At 41.5% G+C, this 19,354-nt stretch overlaps 1 protein-coding gene across 7 annotated transcripts in view; it reads right to left on the bottom strand.

Annotated features, from left to right (window-relative positions):
- BEGAIN (brain enriched guanylate kinase associated) overlaps positions 1 to 19,354 on the bottom strand; it is a 260,573-nt gene that overhangs the window by 46,645 nt on the left and 194,574 nt on the right. For all 7 annotated transcript variants that reach the window (XM_043988983.1, XM_043988986.1, XM_043988987.1 and 4 more), the window contains one exon: positions 8,983 to 9,049. In XM_043988983.1, the coding sequence (XP_043844918.1) occupies positions 8,983 to 9,049 (67 nt within the window). The remainder of the gene's footprint in view (positions 1 to 8,982; positions 9,050 to 19,354) is intronic.

Raw genomic sequence — 19,354 nt, 5'->3', positions numbered from 1 at the left:
CCCCCCCCCCAAACAAAACAAAACAAAAACAAAACATGAGCTCTTTGAGAGTAAGGACTGTCTTACTTTTCTATTAGTATCCTCAGCACTTAGCACAGTGCTTTGCACTTAGAAAGACTTTATTAAATTCTTCATTCACGCATGCATTCATGCATCCATCCATCCATATTACTCTCTTGCACACATTCTACTTTGTAGCCAAAACTCTTCCCTCCAAACATATCTTGCATGTTTCTGCCCCTACCTTTGCCTCATGCTCTGTTTCTTTCCAGCTGGAGACCTAGGCTCCCACTTTCCATCAGTGTTCAGCCACAGAAAGTCAGCACTTTATGTCTCGGAATACTAGCTAGACATACACTAGACTCCTTACTGCCAAGGAAGAAACTGGAGGAAATTTGGTGAGGAGCTTCTTCTTGTTTTCCATTTGCTTTTTGGATAATTATAAAAGTTATTTATTAACCCCACACTTGTGGAGCCGGCTAATCCTCCCCAAGGAACTCACTTTGAATGCACCAATCACTTTTTGGATAATGGGGTGATACTTATCCCCATGGAGCATGTAATGAAATCAAATGCACTCATTCATTCCCTCGTGCTCCCTCCCACAAGGTTCAGAAGAGAAGAGCCAGATCGGTCTCCTCCCCTCAAACAGATTACAATTCTACCATTAAAAACAACAGCCTGGAGACCTGGGGCTGCCTCTGATTCGCTGCATTCCTTTTGGGAGTTAAATTGATGTTTATTAAGGACTATTATAGGTAAGATTTGAAATTGTAGAAGACAGTCCATATTCAGAGCTTACAGTGCAGCAGGCTTCTCTGGGTCTCACTTTCCCCACCCATAAAAATAAGGGGGTTGGACTAGATGACCTCTAACATTCCTTCCAGCTCGGACATTCTATTTTATGTTTTCTTAGTCTAAGATCTTTTCCAGCTCTGGCATCCAATGTTGTATGATTCTAAGGACCCTTCCAGCTCTGACCTTCGATGTTCTATGATTCTACAGTCCTATCCCCACTCTAACATGATATATTCTACAATTCTAAGGTCTCGTTCAGTTTTGCTGGAATCCAATATTCTGGGTAACTAAAGATATAGTTTCTAAAGTAGTGGATTTCCACACTAGAGAAAATGTCCTCAGAGCTGTCCTGCTACCTCCATCGTGAGTTTATTTATGGCTCTTTCACTGCTCATGAGATCCTCATGGACAAGATGGTGAGATGTAGAGTTGATGATAGAGCAGTCTGGTGGATTTATGGCTGTTTGGACAAACATCCTGATTAATGGAAGGTTTTTTTTTTTTTTAACAGTGACTATGCACTGTGTTCTTGGCCCTGTTGTGTGTTCAGCATTTTAAATCACTGACTTAGATGAAAGGGACAAGCATGCTTATTAAATTTGTGAATAAGACAAAGATGGGAGAGATAAGTAGCTAACCCACTGAGCAACAAATCAAGGATCCAAAATTATTGCAAGAGCTATCTAATTTTTTTTTCCTGTTCAATGCCCCACAGGCTCATTCCATTCCCCATGAACCCTGTTGTATCTATTCTCCCCAAGTTCACAATCAACAGGCTAGAGAACCTGGCAATTTTACAAAAGACAAAAACAAAAACCAACACTGGATTCAGAATTACCTTTGGATTCCTTCCCATGATTTTCTCTCTTCTCAATGGAGCATTGCTCCATCAGTCATTTTTCCTTCCTTCTCTCTACACCATTTTAAAATTAACATACCCCATGCCCCAGTTTGATTTCTGGTCATTCTAAGAAGGCTCTGCACTCAGCCATTACTTAGTCAATAACTCAATTCAATTTCAGGAACATTTATCTTCTTTCAAGGCTTGGCTCCAGGCCCATATCATCCATAGAACTTTTTGCTGATCCTCTAAGGTGTGAGTATTCATTCCCCTTTAAGTCACCATCTAGCAAACTCATCTACATATGTGTTGGATCCCCTAGTAGAATGTAAACTCATTGAGGGCAGGGCCTTTTTTTTTTTTTTTGCTTGTGTCTTTGTATCCTCAGTCCCTCGGTTGCTTAAAGTAGGTACTAAATCAAGTTTGTGGAACTGAACATTCACCAAAAGCATGACAAGGTGCTTAGCACTAAGGATGTAAAGATGAAAAATAGCACAGTGTCTGTCCTCAAGCTGCTTACTCCCTCCTCATGGAGGGAGATGCCACGAGGCAGTAAGTATGATTTAAGGTAGATGTGATAGGGGCAAAGGAGAGATCCAGACAAGGTGCTCCAAGAAAATTCAGGTAAGGAGAGATTAGTAAAATGAGGAGGCTAGATCAAATGGGCCCTTTTAACTCTAAACCCTTTGATTTCATGACTTACTACCTAGGCAGTTGGGTGACATAGTGGATAGAGCACTAAGCTGGGAGTCAGGAGGACCTGAGTTCAAATCTGCCCTCAGACACTTAGTAGCTGTGTGACCCTGGGCAAGTCACTTAACTCTGTTTGCCTCCAAAACAAAAACCTAATATAATGGAAGAGACAACACTACCTCTTTCCCTAAGAGGCAGTGTACTTATCTGTAAAATGAGAGAGTTGGACTAAGATCCCTTCCTATGGGATTCGTATGGGATCTGTGATTCCATGATCTTATCATTTAATGCCTTAAGCAGATTTTGCTTAGAGAAAAGGTTATATGGCATAACATACAGGATGCTGGACTTGAAGTCAAGAAGACTGGGCTGAAGACTTTGCCTCTGATGTTATGTGGCTATGAGCACCTCCCTCACCTTTCTTTTTCTTTTTCTTTTCTTTTCTTTTTTTTTTTGTGTGTGGGGCAATGAGGGTTAAGTGACTTGCCCAGGGTCACACAGCTAGTGTTTAGTGTTTGAGGCTGGACTTGAACTCAGGTCCTCCTGAATCCAGGGCTGGTGCTTTATCTACTGTGCCACCTAGCTGCCCCCTCCCTTAACTTTCTAAGTTTGAATTTTGATCACCTGTAAAATGGGAATAATACATCTGGGGCTTATACTTGCAGGCTTGCTATGAAGCACAAAAGGTTATCATTATCATGTGTGTAAGATGCGTTGTGAAATTTAAAGTGCTATGTAAGGGCAAAGTCACTGACAGAAAGTGGTAGGACACCATAGTCTATTTGGGTGGGAACACTAGGTATGTGGCAGAGGGCTGCGCTAAAAACCTGACAATCTCCCATGGCCCTACTATGTGCGAAGTTTTGTGCAGGGAAATGTGGAAGCCAGATGTATGAGTGAGATACAATCTTTGCTCCCAAGGACTTCATAGTCTAACGAGGGAGAATAGGGCAGACATAAGGCAGACAGATGACATCAATGTAAGGCTGGACCACTAAGGGCCAAATCAGGTGTACATATAGTAGGTGAGTGCTGTAGGAAGTGAGATGAGGAAGTCCACCTTATGCAGGAAGGCTGCACAGCAGTCAGGGAAAGCCTTATGGAGAACTGATAGTTACTGGTCTTGAAAATGGGTAGAGTTTGTATGGAAGGAGAGGAGGGTAAGAGAGAGAATTCAAAAGGAAGTTGCTGGCTGGAGACAGGCCAAGACAAGCCCTGGGTGTCATTCAGGGCCATAGATGGAGAGTTGGGAGGGACCTTAGGCTCTACCCTCACTTCTCATCCCCATTTGACAGAAGAGGAAGCTAAGACCCAGAGGAGTGAATTTATTCAACCAAGATCACCCAGGTAGTAAAAGAAGAGCTGAGACTTGAAAGCATGTGCTCTGATTACAGATCTATCATTCTTTTTTTTGGGGGGGGGGAGGGGGAGGTAATTGGGCTTAAGTGACTTTCTTACAGTCACATAGCTAGTAAGTGTCTGAGGCAGGATTTGAACTCAGATCTTCCTGACTCCAGGGATAGTGCTCCATCCATTGCATCACCTAGCTGCCCCAAGATCCATCATTGTTGCCACTACATCTTCACACTCCCTCAATTTGGTCAAGCATGTATCCCCCATGGGGGCTATGTCTGGTTGAAGCTTATGCCTACTTTAACTGTCTGTGGCGTGGACTTGTGAATCAGATGTACTACTCATCCCAATAAATCTTCATTATAGTAGAAGGAGCTCATAAGCTCATATAGTAAATATTGTAGCCAATGAGATATAGGTGGGGCCCAGGCTATAGAAGGCCTTGAATGGAAAGTTAAGGAGTAAAATGAGGAGTTGCCATGGGTCTTGGATTCAGGAAATGACAAAATCATAACTGTGCTTTAGGAAGATTAATGACTGTGTTTGAAGGTAGATGGAGGGGAAGAAACTGGAGGCAAACAGATCAGCAGCAGGGTATTCCAGTAGTTAAGGAGAGAGGGTACAAAGGACCTGGGTGGCCCTGGGGACACAGAGGAAGGGATAGATGGATGTGTTGGTTGGCTAGACAGAAGGATTGAAAACAATCTTATTTTCCCAATTAACTGTACAGGCACTACCTCATCCTTTTTCATTACATAGGATTTGTACCTAATCTGCTTGGTCTGAGGACAGAGGGAAAAGAATTCTCCATCTTTTCCTAAGTCATCTATCTCTTTCAGATCTGTCCTCATCCTCTCTGCCCTGACTTCCAGGCAGAAGATGTTTCTTATCTGTTTCTAATGAGAGGAACTAACTGGCTTGGCTAACCTTGCCTCCAGCTGGGTTGGCAGCAGGATGCCAGCCTGAGTTGATAGGTCCTTTCATAGAGCTCCCCTCTCCATGGGCAGCTTCTTGGCTCATTAGCTAGGTTGTTCTGTAGAGCAAGCTTGCACTGACCTCATGCCTTGCACTCCCATATTGGGTGGCTCTGTGGAAATAGAGACAATGGCTTTGCATCTTCTACCAGGGCCAAAGGGATGAGGTCTGGTCTTGAAGAAGCCTGATTTCAATATCAGGGGCAGAATCTTTCCTGAGTTACCTGTATTCATCATTCATTCTTTCAACCAACATTTAGGATCATAAGATTTTAGGGTTGGAAGAGACCTCAGAGATTATAGGATTATATATAGACTATGAGCTGGAAGAGACCCTTGGAGCTCATCTAATCCAACCCTCTTATTTTACAGATGAGGGAAATGAGTTCTACAAAATGGAGCCTGTGACTTACCCAAGGTAGGATGTATCAAAGTTGGGATTTGAACCATGTTCCTCTGATTTCAATCCCAGTGCTGTGGTTTACTTCCCACTTGAAGCCCCTGAGTGGAACACATCCTGGGACTGACTCCACTCCCTGTAGGAACCATAAAAAGAGGCACTTTCCTCCTTCATTGTAAAACGACGGAGGCTAACTAGATGTCTTCTAAGGTCCCTTCTGGGCCTAGATCTATGATTCCATCATCTTTTAATTTAATATCTGAAGTAGGTTCTGCTTAGAGAATAGTATGGCATAGCAGTTGCATAAAAATCTTGCCTCTGACACTTTATAGCTATGTGCCCACGGGCAAATCACTTAGCCTTTCCAAGTCTTAATTTTTAGCACCTATAAAATGGGAATAGTAGCTCTAGTACTTATCTTGAAGGCTAGTTATGAAGCTCAAGTGTGATAATGTATGTAAAATGCTTCCTGAAATGCAAAGTACTATATAAGCAGCAGTTATTTTGGTTTCAAGATTTCATTCTCTATCTGAGCTGTTTGCTTAGTTTCTTGCCCCCTTTCCTTGCCTTGATACCCAACATTTGTGTATAGTTATCCCTTCCACATCACAGGGATTAGGAGAGTGGTGCCCCCTGTGATCTGGAAAATCCAAGTAAATATTTTTGGCCCTCCCTTTGTACCAGAGAAGTCTGAATTTTTTCTTTTTCTTTGATGGAGGTGTTTACAGTGTTAGGAGATAAAATATGTTGATATTATACAAAATGATACATATATTTTGTGTGTTTCTCAGTTTCTAAACTTCTTCTATGTCATCTGCTGGCTTTCACGTGCCATTTGCAGCTTTCACAAAACTCCCCCAAAATTTCCATTTAATTTCTTCTGCTTAACCTATAATACATTAAAACTGCAATGGGGAAAATTGAGAAGTGGAAGGGATAATTGTATTATTCATTCCTGTTTCTAGTTGACTGATGGCTTTGCCTAGATCTGTTGGTGCAGAACCCTCAACTCTCGGGGTCCCTGACTCCTGCTATTCCATGGGGATGCTTCTCTGGCTGCAGTCCCATTTAGGCTCTCAGGCTACCTCCTGGCTACATTGGGTACCACAAAGAAGAGATATGGGATAGAACCATGTCAGTGTCATTCCGTAAGGCTTCTTATATTCTGTGATGGAAGAAAGAATGTGGGATTTGTGTTTTGACTCTATGGACTTGTGTCCTCATTCAAAGCACAGGGAAGTGAATTCCTTTTTCTGAACCTCAGTTTTCTAACAGTAAAATAGGGTTAATCAGGGGGCAGCTAGGTAGCACAGTAGATAAAGCACTAGCCCTGGATTCAGGAGGACCTGAGTTCAAATCTGGCCTCAGACACTTGACACTTACTAGCTGTGTAGCCCTGGGCAAGTCACCTAAACCTCATTGCCCCGCAAAAAATAAGTAAATAAATAAATAAAAGAGGGTTCATTATATCTGTCTCAAAGGGTTCTTGTAAGGAAATCACTTTGTAAACTTAAAATGAAATAAAAATATGTTATTATAGTCAACTAGCCATACCGAAAAGTCAACAATATTTTTCTAAGAATGAAGAGAGGAAATAGTTCAAAAACATTTCGTAGGCAGTTCCTGAAGGCTGCTATCTAGTCAACAATTCAGTGTCATTGGGTGGGGCTAAAGAGGGAACAAAACCCCAAAGTAGTTATTGAAATATTTCCCTTTAGGCCTCAAAGGGAGAAGAGCAATCAATGGTTTTCAAGCATTCTTCAATCTGTGACACATAGGAACTTGATAAGAGGAAGACAACAAAGGGCATCAACATAGGCAATGGTATATGTTATAGACAAGGGGAATTAAAAATGAGTCTGGCCTGTGCAGGGGACAGAGGAGACTGGCTCTGGATAGAGTGGAGGGTCAAGCTTGATGGGTTTGCCTACTAAGAAATGAGACCTCTTCACTTCCTAGCTTCATTGATTGAGGGCTGCAAGGGGGGGGGGTTCTCTCTTTCTACAAATAAGGAAATTGAGGCCAGGGAGATTAATGTATCTGGCTGAAGTCACAGGACTGAGGCCACAGAACCAGGACTCTTGTGCCTTCTGTCCCACCATGCTTCTTGTCCAGGTTCCTCAGCTCCTAAGGGTTGTAAAACCCCATCTATCTTTGCAGCCCTCTCTCTGGCCTCCGCTTTACCTTCCAAATATTTGAGTCAGTTGTCACCAGCACTGTTAAATCCCAGACTCCGTCTCCATCTTCCTTTAAACACCCTCCTCCTACTGACTGCTAAGGAGCCTCAGGTGGAAAAAGCACTCCATGAAAACCTTCAGTGTCATTTTGCCTAGACCACAATAACATCCTCTAGGCTCATGTAGGCTCAGGAAGACTTATAGGACCTGAGGCAAAGTGAAGTAAACAGAACAAGGAAAACGACATACACGCTGGCCACAATGTAAATGCAAAGAACAACAATAGCCAAACAATTGAAACTGAACGGGGTGAGAGCATGATGACCAAAGTTAGCCCCAAAGAAGAGTTAGAATAAGGAGACACCTCTCTTCTTTGCAGAAGGCTGGGACGGTGAGTGTAGGACATCAGACTTGGTTTATGTGTTGGTTAGTTTTTCTCTCTTTTTTATTTTTTGCTATAAGGGATGGATCTCCAGAGAGGGAATATATAAGGAAAAATATATATGATACAAAGACAAAAGAAATGAACAGTTTTTAAAATTTAAATTAAAAAAAATCTGTGTTTTGGAACAATTGTTCCTAAGGTTGTTTAACTTCTGATTTAAACATACTCTAGTCATTCATTTATGCATTCATTCAGCACACTGCGAATTCTCCATGTGACCACCTAAATATGACTTAATTCCCTTGACTTTTGTTTCCTGTTTTGTAAAATGAGGAGGATGAGTTCTCAAAGGTACTTTCCGTCTCTGAAGTTTTGTGTCCTAAGATTCTAAGATCCCTTGAAGCTCTAGCATTCTTAATTTCATTCAAATGTCGCATCTAGCTCCAACATTCTGTGTTCTATGATTCTAAGGCCCTGGGTAGCTCTAATGCTTTTATCTTCTATGACTTAAAGGCCTTCTGCAGCTCTAATATTCTATGTTCTATAATTTTTTTCTTTTTCCCTTTTAAATAATATTTATTTTTTCTAATTACATGTAAAGAGAATTTTAACAATTCATTTTTTATAAAATTTTGTGTTCCAAATTTTTCCCCTCTCTCCTTCCCCTCCCACCTCCCTAAGATGGTAAGCAATTTGATATAAGCAATTATATATGTACAATCACATAAATATATAATATAATTTTAAGGTATTCTTGCAGCTCAGGCATTCTATATTCTATGATTCTAAAGTCACTCTCAGCTCTAACATTCTTTGGTTTTGTCACTCAGAGGGTGACAGTTATGGCTGATTAAAAAGAAGGACTTCTAACAGAACTGTCCAGGCATGAAAAGAGATGCTACTATAGGTAATGAGCCTGCTGTCACTGTAGGAATTCAGCTATCAGCAGAGGCTCTCAAAGGCCAGGCTAAGAAATCTTCATTGGTGATCAAAGGTACAGAGAGCTGCCATGAGTTGCTTCCTGTTCCTAGATGAATTTTGAATGGTATAGCCACAAAGACACCACCTGAAGTGATTTCTAGATTTCTAAATACCAAGTTCTATTTGGTCTACTCTGACATTGCCTTGGGGAAAAAAAAGGAGACTATTTCCCCTCCTAGAGTCTTTCTTGGCCAGGTTTACAAAGGACTCAGAGAGCTGTCTAATAAGGCATAAGAGGGCAGTGCTGTCCAGTCATGTAGAAGGGTGAACAATGGCAACTCCTCTGAGGTAGGATGGGCCACCTTCCTATTCATCCTTACCCGGCCATCTAAAGCCCACAATCATAAGATCATCCAGGTAGGGCCTGGCTGAGAACTTACCATTCGATATAACTTGTCTTCCAGCTCCTGGTTAATCCTCTGTAAGGCTAAGTAGTTGTTTTGTATTCTGAAAGGAGAGAATAAATATGATGTCATTGGGATAACTGGCCCCTCACAAGGGTCTGAGGATGGGGAAGGAGGCAAGTTAAAGATCACTGCTGCAGTTTCAGACTTCAAAGTCCTGCAGACCCATGTTATGACTCATAATGTTCTCTTTCAGGAAGGCTTCCAAGATCATGCCCATGTCACCCTGCTCACCTTTGTACCTAAAAGGCTTTTGATCACTCATTCAAAAAATTCTCCATTTCCCCAAACACAAAGTGTTTGGCATGGCTCAAGGCACCAGGAGAGGGAGGGGAAATCCAGAATTATACAGCACCTTTTGTGCCATCCATCTGTACTAGGTGTTCATGCACCCCAAGAATGTAGCTGACCCTTTTTTTTAATTTAAAAAAATTTTTAAATTTATTATTTTTTTTTCTGCAGCTGACCCTTTCCCACTGTGAATTCATGTGCCACTTGTGTATGTCATAGTTTAATGGCAAGAGAGATGAACCTTGGAGTTGAGATATGGGTTGGAATCTGGGCTCCAACCCTAACTAGTTGTGTGATATGGGCCAAGTCATGCTATCTCTCTGAAGCTTTCTTGAATTTCTGGTAAATAGGGAAAATTAGGCTTGTACTATGTACCTCAGAGGGTTGTCACCAGAAATATACCTCATAAACTCAGATACAGGTAAATGGAAGAGTGGAGAGAGCACTGGACTTTGAGTCAAGAAGACATGAGTTCAGATCTGGCCTCAGACACTTACTAGATGTGTGACCCTGGGAAAATCATTTAAACTCAGTCTGCCTCAGTTTCTTCATCTATAAAATGGGGATAATAATAGCACCTACCTCATAGGGTTGTTGTGAGGATCAAATCTAAAGTGCTTAGCACAGTGTTTGGCACATAGTAGGAACTTAATAAATATTTATTTCCTTCCGCCTTGAAAGTGCCATGGGAGTGGGAACTATAATCATTGTTGCTGTTCTTATTATACAAGAGTTCACATGGGCAGCCCTCTTGCCTTGCATGGAATGTACTCTTTCATGTGAATTTCTCAGAATCCTCAGCTTTGTTCAAGGTCCAGCTCAGGTGTCATCTCCTATATAAAGCCTCTCCCAGTTACCCCAGTTCTCAGTGTTCTCTCCCTTCTCTTACCTAGAGTTTCCTTATTTGTGTACGTCATATGCTCCAACTAAGCCCCAGTAGGACATAATCTCCCTGAGAGCAGGAACTGGTTCGGTGCTTTGCTTTATAGCCCCAGTGTTCAGGCTAGTTGAATGGAATGACATTTTCTGAATTCCTACAGTGACAGCAGGCTCATTACCTACAGTGGCATCTCTTTTCATGCCTGGACAGTTCTGTTAGAAGTCCTTCCTTTTAATCAGCCATAACTGATCTCCTTGTAACACCTCCCCAGTGGTCCTATCTCTGCCTTCTGCTTCTGCCTGCTGATGCTGTTAACTCAACTACAGAAAAACAGCTGAAAGTTAAGAAGGTAGGAAGAAAGGCTCTGAATATTCCTGATCACTGTTACAAAGCCTATAAACTGAAGCTTGTGAACTTCACTCATAGAAGCTCCTTTGCTGTCACTCAGAGCCTATTGATTCCTTTTTCACACATATTTTTAACAAGCTTGGTTACCTAGTTTCCCAGCTCATGGAAATTTAGAAGTAGAAAATCATAAGGAGGAAGGGGACTGCTAGAAGTAGTTACATTGAGAGTAGCTGGTCACTTCTCAGATGCGCCTTGCTCTTCTCAATTCTTTCCCTTTGATGTATAACAGTGATTGACTAAGCAAATGAGACCATCTTCTGCCTCATTTCTTACCTTGCCTTAAATCACTGAATAGGTGTTGCCTCAAACAAACTGAGACCTGGGAAAGACCTTAGCTTAAAAAGGCCAAGGTCTCCCACTGCATCTGGGACCTGAGTTCAAATCTCACCTCAGATACTTACTAGCTGTGTGACCCTAAGCAAGTCACTTGACCCTAATTGCCTTAAACATCCAGGGCCATCTCCAATCATCATGATATATATCTTACAACTGGACCCAGATGGCTCTGGAAGAGAATGAGGTAGGTGACCTTGCACAGCCCTGCCTCATTTAAATCCAATTCAGTGCAAGTCATGACATCACCCCCGTGTCAGGGTCCTCTTCAAGGATGAAGGACAAACAACAACTTTGGATTCAACACTAAACAAGGTTAAATTGCACATGTTTTATTTAAGATAGTAGGGAAATGTGTGACCTATTTCACAGATATTGTTATCTACATCAGTAACATTTTAAAATTTTGCTGTCTAAAGGTTTAAATCAGGACTTTTTAACCTGAGGTTCACAAACTTATTTTTAAAAATATGCTGATAACTATACTTCAATATAATTGCCTTCCTTTGTAATTCTATGTATTTTATCTTAAGAATTTAAAAACATTATTCTGAGGAGTCCTTAAGCTTCACCAGACTGCCAAAAGTATCCACAATACAAAAAAAAAAAAGTTAAAATCCCCCTATTTAAATTCTCACATTGGAAATGCCATTCTTTGAGGGTTCTTGGTTATAGGTGTGTGGAAAAGGGGACAGGGGCTCACTGTACTGTACCTAGCACACCTGGCAGGATGCATCAAATCAAGTTTGCCAATTTTCTTAGTACCCAGGTTTTTTCCCTTTCCTCAGAGACACAAATGACAACACTTTTTGAAAAGCATCATCTCAGAAGAGTTTGTTTTTGTTTCCTGGTCAAATTCAGAACACCTGAACTCACTGATGAAAACATGTCTCCCTCCAAGTAGCATGTATGTAGAACTGTAATCCCTCCTAACCAATTACCAGTGATGACAATTCCTATTTCCAAGGGGAATTAAGGGTCAAGTGCTTTTCTCACCCATAGTCCTGGGAGCTAAGTGACAATTATTTCATGATTCCCCTACTGTGGGGATGCCCTTCACCAGTCCAAGTCACAACTCCTTTCTGAGAGTTGAGGTGGCCAAAAAATTCATTATCATTTGGCCAAATGGGTGGTGAGAATCAACGGACTCAGCTAGGTTGGTGCTAGGACAAGAGACAGCAGTCAGTCAGTATGCATTTGGTAAATACCTACTACTATGTGCCAGACAGTGTGCTAAGCACTGGGGATTAAAAAAAGAAAAAGACAAGAAACTGTCCCTGCTCTCAAAGAGCTCATAATCTAATTGGGGAGATAGCATGCAAATCACTATGTACAAACAAGATCTAGACAGGATAAATTGGAGATAACCAATAGAAGAAAGGCACTAGCATTAAGGGGAATCAGGAAAGGTTTCATGATTTTAGCTGGGACTTGAAGGGAGCCAGAAAAGCCTGAAGGAAGAGATGAAGAGAGATCTTGCTCCAAGCATGGGGAATGGAGAGTAAAAAAAGACAGGAGTGTGGAGTTAGAGTGTGCTGTGTGAAGAGCAGCGAGGGGCTCAGTGTCGCTGGAATGCAGGGTATTGGGGATGAGCAGAGTAAGGTGTAAGAAGACTTTGTCACACAGAGGATTTTATATTTGATCCTGGAGGTGATATTTAAAGCTGAGGTTTGTTGGGCTATTTTTTTAATTTCTGTTTTTTAACGGTATTTTATTTTTTCCAATTACATGTAGAGACAATTTTTAACATTCATTTTTTAATAAGATTTTGAGTTCCAATTTTTTCCCCCTCCTTCTCTTCCCTCCCTCTTCCCTAAGACAGGAAGCAATTTGATATGGGTTGTATATGTGCAGTCATGTAAAACATATTTCCATATTAGTTGTATTGTGAAAGAAGAAACAGAATGAAAGGAAAAAGCTATGAAAAAAAATAAAGAAGGTGAAAATAGTATGCTTTGATCTGCATTCAGGGTCCATTAATTCTTTCTCTGGATGTGGATTTGCTGGGCTATTTGGCTTCAGATCAAAAACACTTCAGAAGTTTATAAAAACAAAACTCTGGTCAAACACAATGGTAAATATTAGCAACATGCTACCAATATTAAAGGATACCTCCCTTTATTCTGCTAAAAATGATTAACAAATTTTTTGGTGGGGGGGAGCTTCTTTGGACGTTTGTTGGTCATTATGAGTCAAAACAAATGACCAATAAGTAAACAAAAAGTTTATGCAACCAGAGACTGCACAGTCCACTTAGGGTCTAAAACCCAACTGAATGAGTCATAGAGTAGGGTTATAGAGTGGCTTCTGCAAACAAGAGCTGATAGTTTTTATAGACTAAAAGTTTAGTATCAATTCCTATTAACTGTATTAGCATTATTTAGTATTAACAATACTAATCACTAGTGTGATGTAGCAGCTAAAAACCCATCTCAACCGCAAGCTGCATTAATAGACTTGCAGTCCAAGGCCTAGAATGAAGCAGGCAGTTGGTTCCACTGTCCTCTGTGCTAGTTAGACTACCTCTGTGGTACTATTTTCAGTTCTTGGTACCCCCATTTTAGGAAAGTCAGCGACAACTCAGAGAACACCCAGGGGGAACCATGTCATCATAAGAATCAGTTTTGGAACAGTGGTTATTTTAACCTTATGAACAGAAGACTATAGGAGTGGAGAGAGGAGGGTAAGGGACATGGTGGGGATCATGACTGCTATCTTTAAATATCTAAAGGGGTATTGTTCTTCTTGGTCAAACAGAGCAGGAATACCAACAATGGGGTAGCAGTTGCAGAGAGGCCAATTTTAGCTTGGTATAAAGAAAAAAAACACTTCCCAACAATTAGAGCTATCCAAAAATGGAATGGACTGCTTTGGTATGTAATGTTTCCCATCACTGGAGGCCTTCAAACAGAGGCTGCATGACCACACTTTACAGGGACACTGTAAAGGAGATTCGGGCTTCAGGAAGCTGTTGTGACAGATTACAGAACCTCAGCATCTCAGAGGTAGAAGGAAGAAGCTGTCTGGTTCAACTTGTAGGGTAATTGCACCCCTCCCCAAATATCAGTGAGATGTGGTGGGAGATAACCACCTCCCCCAGGCAGTGCATTCCATTGTCTGGGCCAGCTTTAATTCATCAGGTTTATCCTGAGCCTAAATCAATTCTTTGCAGCTTCCAAACACTGCTTCTTGTTTTGCTCTCTGGGGCCAAACTGAGCAAATCTAACCCTTCTTACCTGCTCCAATGCTCAAAGACAAGTTACCAGGCCTCCTCAAGAAACAACATATCCATTTCCTTCATCTGGTCCTGGTTTCCCTATTAGCTTGGCCACCCACCCTGAGGCACACTGCAGACTGCCAACCTCCTTCCTTAGTGTGGTACCCAGTTCTGAACATAATTCTACCGATGAGGTCTGATCAAGGCAGAATACAGTGGGATGTTCTGGACACCATACCTAAAAAATACTCCTAGCTTTTTTAGGCCGCCATATTATAGTGTTAACTCCTATTGTTAAGTGATATTTATCTTGTGTTTTCTGTCTCCCCTCCACCTACCCCTCAATGTAAACTCAGTTTATGATTTCCATTTTGGTCTTACTATTCCTATAGCCTGACACAGCACGTGGCATGTAGCAATGTGACACAGTGGAAAGGTTAGGTGCCAGGTTAGGATTTGGTGGACCTGGGGTTCAAATCCTGACTCAACTCCTTACTACCTGTGTGATTTTGGGCAAGTCACTTAACCTCTATGGGCCTTCTCTGTAAAATGAGCTGGCTGGATTAGATTGCTTTTAAGATGCCTTGTCACATCAAATGGGATATCTGTAAAGCACTTAGCACAGTGCCTAGAACATAATAGGTACTAAATAAATGCTGTCCCTTTCCCCTTCTGGCTCTAAATTTATGATTCTATGAGTTTGATTCCATTAAAATCTCTAGTTTTAAAAATTAAAAATGGTGTTTTGAGTCACTTTTTCTTCTTTTTTTTTTTTTTTTTGCAGGGCAATGGAGGTTAAGTGACTTGCCCAGGGTCAGACAGCTGGTAAGTGTCTGAGGCCGGATTTGAACTCAGGTACTCCTGAATCCAGGGCTGGTGCTTTATCCACTGCGCCACCTAGCCGCCCCCTTGAGTCACTTTTAGCACCTTGTAGTTAGGAAGTGATTTTGGGGAACCACCTCTATAGTTCCTTCCACCCCTGGGATTCTATGGTACATGTGCTTCTGAGTCTCTAGCCCTGCTCACTACAAGGTGGAATTTGGTACAATGTGGGTCTATCAGGAACGATGTCAAAGGCTGGTCAGTGACTGAAGTCATGGAAGGCCTTTGTTTAAGGCGGTGGTCATGTGGCCTGGAGCTCAAGGACTGTGTCACAACAGGAGTCCAGTGGAGTTGTGCTATGGTCACTGAGCCAAAGCGGACAGTCAAAACCCAATGTATCTGGACATTTCTAACATGAGCAGCAGATGCCAAGCAGGAGAAGGAGCAGTGAGCTGAGAGTGGTGACCTGGGTTTAGATCCAAGGTCCTGTGTTAGTGTGGTTGATTCAGTTCAAGATACATTTGCTAAGTATCTACTAAACATATTTAAGGGCTCTGCAGTGGGCCCTAGAGACTTCAAGAGAAAAATAAAACATTGTCTGACTTTAAGGAATATATCCTTATGAGTAAACAATTCTGTTGCCTATCAGACATGTGGCCTTGGGTAAGTCATTTCACTTCCTCAGAAGTAAACTGGGGATATTTATACTTGTTCTACCTATTTTTTTTAAATAAAGGAGCTCTATATAAATGCAAAGTATTATTATTGTGACCCAGTGTGTGTTAAGTAACAAAAGAGCATTTATTAAGAACTATGTGGCAGGCACTAGAGACACAAATACAAACAAGCAAGGCAAGTCCCTGCCCTCAAAGAGCTTATATTTTAATAGGGGAAGATAACACAGGGAAGGGGGTGGGAGAGAAGAGCATACTGTCATGGTGTCAGGCATGGTGCCAAGGTGGGAAGATGGCTGAGAAGAAGCATGGAAATATCTATCTTTGCATGATGGAGGGGGAACTAGCCTATTTGAAGCAGTGGAGCCCGGTGATGGAATCCAAGGTGGTGGTGGTACAGGAAGATAAGGATGATGGCCTGAGTGTAGGCAGCACAATGAGGAGTGGTTTGGGAAGAAATGATACTGAAACCTGGATTCGTTACTTACTAGCTAAATGATTGCACATAAATCACTTCCATTTCCTCATCTATAAAAGGAGGAAAACTATATTTGCTCTACCCATCTCACAGGATCACTATAAGGAACAAATGAAATGATATGCATAAAGCACTGTGTCAGCAAGGCAGCCAGTTATAAGCATTTATTAGGCACTTTCTGTAAACCTTAAAGCACTGTCACAGAGCCTCAGAATCAAAGAGTTGGAAGGGACCACAGTCATTATATGGTCCAACCCATCCGTACTCAAACAAAAGTCCCCTTTCCAACAGAATTAACAAAAGGTCACTCAGCCTCTAGGGTCCTGAAAGCAAGTCAACCTCTCCTTTTGGATGACTAAAATTGTTAGGATGTTTTTTGTTATGTGAATTCTAAATTTGGCTCACTATGACTTGTACATACTTTCTTGCTTTTGCATCCAGGATCAAATGGAATGTTCAAATACTTGAAGTGAGCTGTCATGTCTCTCATACTAAGTCTTTTCTTCTCCAGGTGAGATATCCAGTTTCTTCCAATGAGTCGTCCATGGCATGATCTCAAATGTCTTCCCTATTCTAGATCCTGACCTGAAAACACTCTTACTTATCGATGTCTTTCCTAAAATGATGTGCAGAACTGTACACAATACTCCAGTTGTAGCCTGACCCAGGGCAGAGTGGGGGGAGAGGGGGATGATGATCACTTTCCTAGTTCTGGACACTGTACCTTCCTTAATGCAGCTTAAGACTAAATGACCTTTGTTGACTGCCATATTAACACACTCCTGATTCATATTGAGCTTACCATCTACTAAAACTCTTTAGATCTTCTCTCTCTCTCTCTCTCCCTCTACTCTCTTTTTCTTAAATGAACTGTGGTACAATCACATCTCCCTCCATCTGGTACTTGTGATGTTAAAACCTAGGCATAAGATATGACTTCTATCCCTATTAAATTTCTTCTTATCAAGATTGGTTGTTCAGATGTTCCAGGATATCAGTATTCTCTGGCCTTTGTAAACTGTAAATGACTTTGTAAACCAAGGTCCTTTGTCATTTACAAAGGGCTTTACAATTCACAAAGGATTGTAAAGTTGACAAATCCCTATAAAATTCATAAATTCTTTTGTGTAATTAATAAAGCTGAGTCTAACCCTGCCTGGGGCCATGGCAGTTGGTAGTCTCTTAGCCTGGCTCCTTTCCTAGCTGATTCATCCCCTTCTTCTGATCAGTGTTCATGATTTCCCACTGGAGCTAATGGGGTAAGACTGTGGCTTCCTCTTAACCTGGTTTAACTATGCTGATACAGCCAAGATAACATATACCAAGTGCTTTGCAAACTGTAATGTGCTATAAAAATGTCAGTTATTATTGGAATTATGATTTCCTCAAGGACTATAGCCTAGGCAGACCTAGGATGTCTAACTTTTACCTGGCAAGTTATGAGGCAATCCTGTCCCATTCATTAAATATGGCAGCTCCAGGATTTCTATGGGGATACAGTAAGAGTAGTAGCTGGCTAACAGGCTTCTAGATTGGTAAAGCTTCAATAAAATTTCCAGAATCATGGAAATCTCCAGTGTGCAGAAACCTACCTACCAAGTCAGCCTGTTTTACTTTTGGATGACTCTAATTGTTAGGAGGGTTTTAGTTTTTTTTACATTATCCCAGGGGGCAGCTAGGTGGTGCAGTGTATAAAGCACTGGCCCTGGATTCAGGAGGACCTGAGTTCAAATCTGCCCTCAGACGATTGACACTAGCTGTGAGACCCAGGGCAAGTCACTTAACTCTCATTGTCCTGCCCCCCCCCAAATTATCCCAGAAGGGAATTTCAAAGATCTTTTGCCTTCCCCTTTTGCTAACCCTCTGTAAGCATAGGAAGAAACTGGGATCTCAGGAGTGGAAATAACTTAAGTATTTTCAGTGTCACATAATCAATGTGCAGTACCTGAGTTGGGACCTACAGAGTATCATGGATTGAGAAATGGAGTCATGTGTTCTAACCCCTGATAGAAATGATTATTTCCTTTTTACATCAATAACCAATTAATATGGGGGTGGGGAAGGAATCCAGTTTTTTTTCCCCTTTCACTTTCCTCATTCAAAGTCCAGCTTCTCAAAGGCATTTATTTCTGAGCCTGCTCAAAGAATTCACCCCACCCAGAACATCTTATCTAGGTGGAATTCTTACCCCACCATTGTTCATTGACTGGGTGGGGAGGATGGATCCTTTCTTATAGCGGTAGGAATGGTCTGGCTTGAGATGAGCCTCTCTTTGTCCACGTGACATGAGTGACATGATCAGAGTTGAACTCAGCCCCTCATCAGAAATGATTTCTATCCGTTGGGAACAAGCATTGAGTGGCCTCTCTGATTTGTCTTTGAGAGAAAGCCAAATGGCCATCATTTTATTAATTATCTGCTAGCCATAATTAATAAAATTGAATATTAATTACCCAGAAATTATGTGTCTCGGACTTTTCATTTGTCACACCCCTTATTTGGCAGATGTAGAAACAAGAGTCTCAAAGAGGTTAAAGACCTTGACCAAGGTCACACAGGGCTGGAATCTGAATCTAGATCCTCACTATTTCTAAACCCAGCATGAATTCCTCTTACTCTGCCCTGCCTCCAGGTGTCTGAACATCCAGGACAGAGGACCTGCCACTATTTCCCATTGAGCCCTGGATGTCTAAGAAGGAGGAAGCCTCCTTCTTTTTGCTCTGTAAGCATTTTCCTGGGTGATAGGAGCTACATTTGAAAAAAAGACCTGCTGTAGGGTCTTGGCCCTTACTCAGCTTATGGCTCTACATTTCTGAAAAGCAGAGCTCAAGTCTTTGGTATATGACAACTTGGAATTGGTCTCTCAGTTTCTGCTGTTCTCTTGGAATAAGGATCGGCAGTGCATGTCAAGTGGGAAAAGTAGAGCGAATCATCCATGAAATACACACTGTCATAGAGAAGTGGGCGTATGATGATAATAACCACTCCTCTCATTTTGTTAATGCTATAAAGGTTTACAAAGCCCTTTTCTCACAACAAGCCTGTGAAGCAGAGTGGAAGTATTATTATGCCCATTCTAAATACCCTCACCCGCACAATGACCCAGCTGAAATGCCACCTGCTTACATAGCCTCTCCTCCCAGTCTGAAAGGATGATAATGATAGCTGACATTTATATCCTGCTTGAAGGTTTGCAAAAAGCACATTATATTTATTCAGGATCTAATCTTAGCCTCACAACAGCC

Source organism: Dromiciops gliroides, chromosome 2 (genome assembly GCF_019393635.1).
Source record: "Dromiciops gliroides isolate mDroGli1 chromosome 2, mDroGli1.pri, whole genome shotgun sequence".
NCBI lineage: Eukaryota > Metazoa > Chordata > Mammalia > Microbiotheria > Microbiotheriidae > Dromiciops > Dromiciops gliroides.
This window is presented reverse-complemented; position numbering and strand designations above follow the sequence as displayed.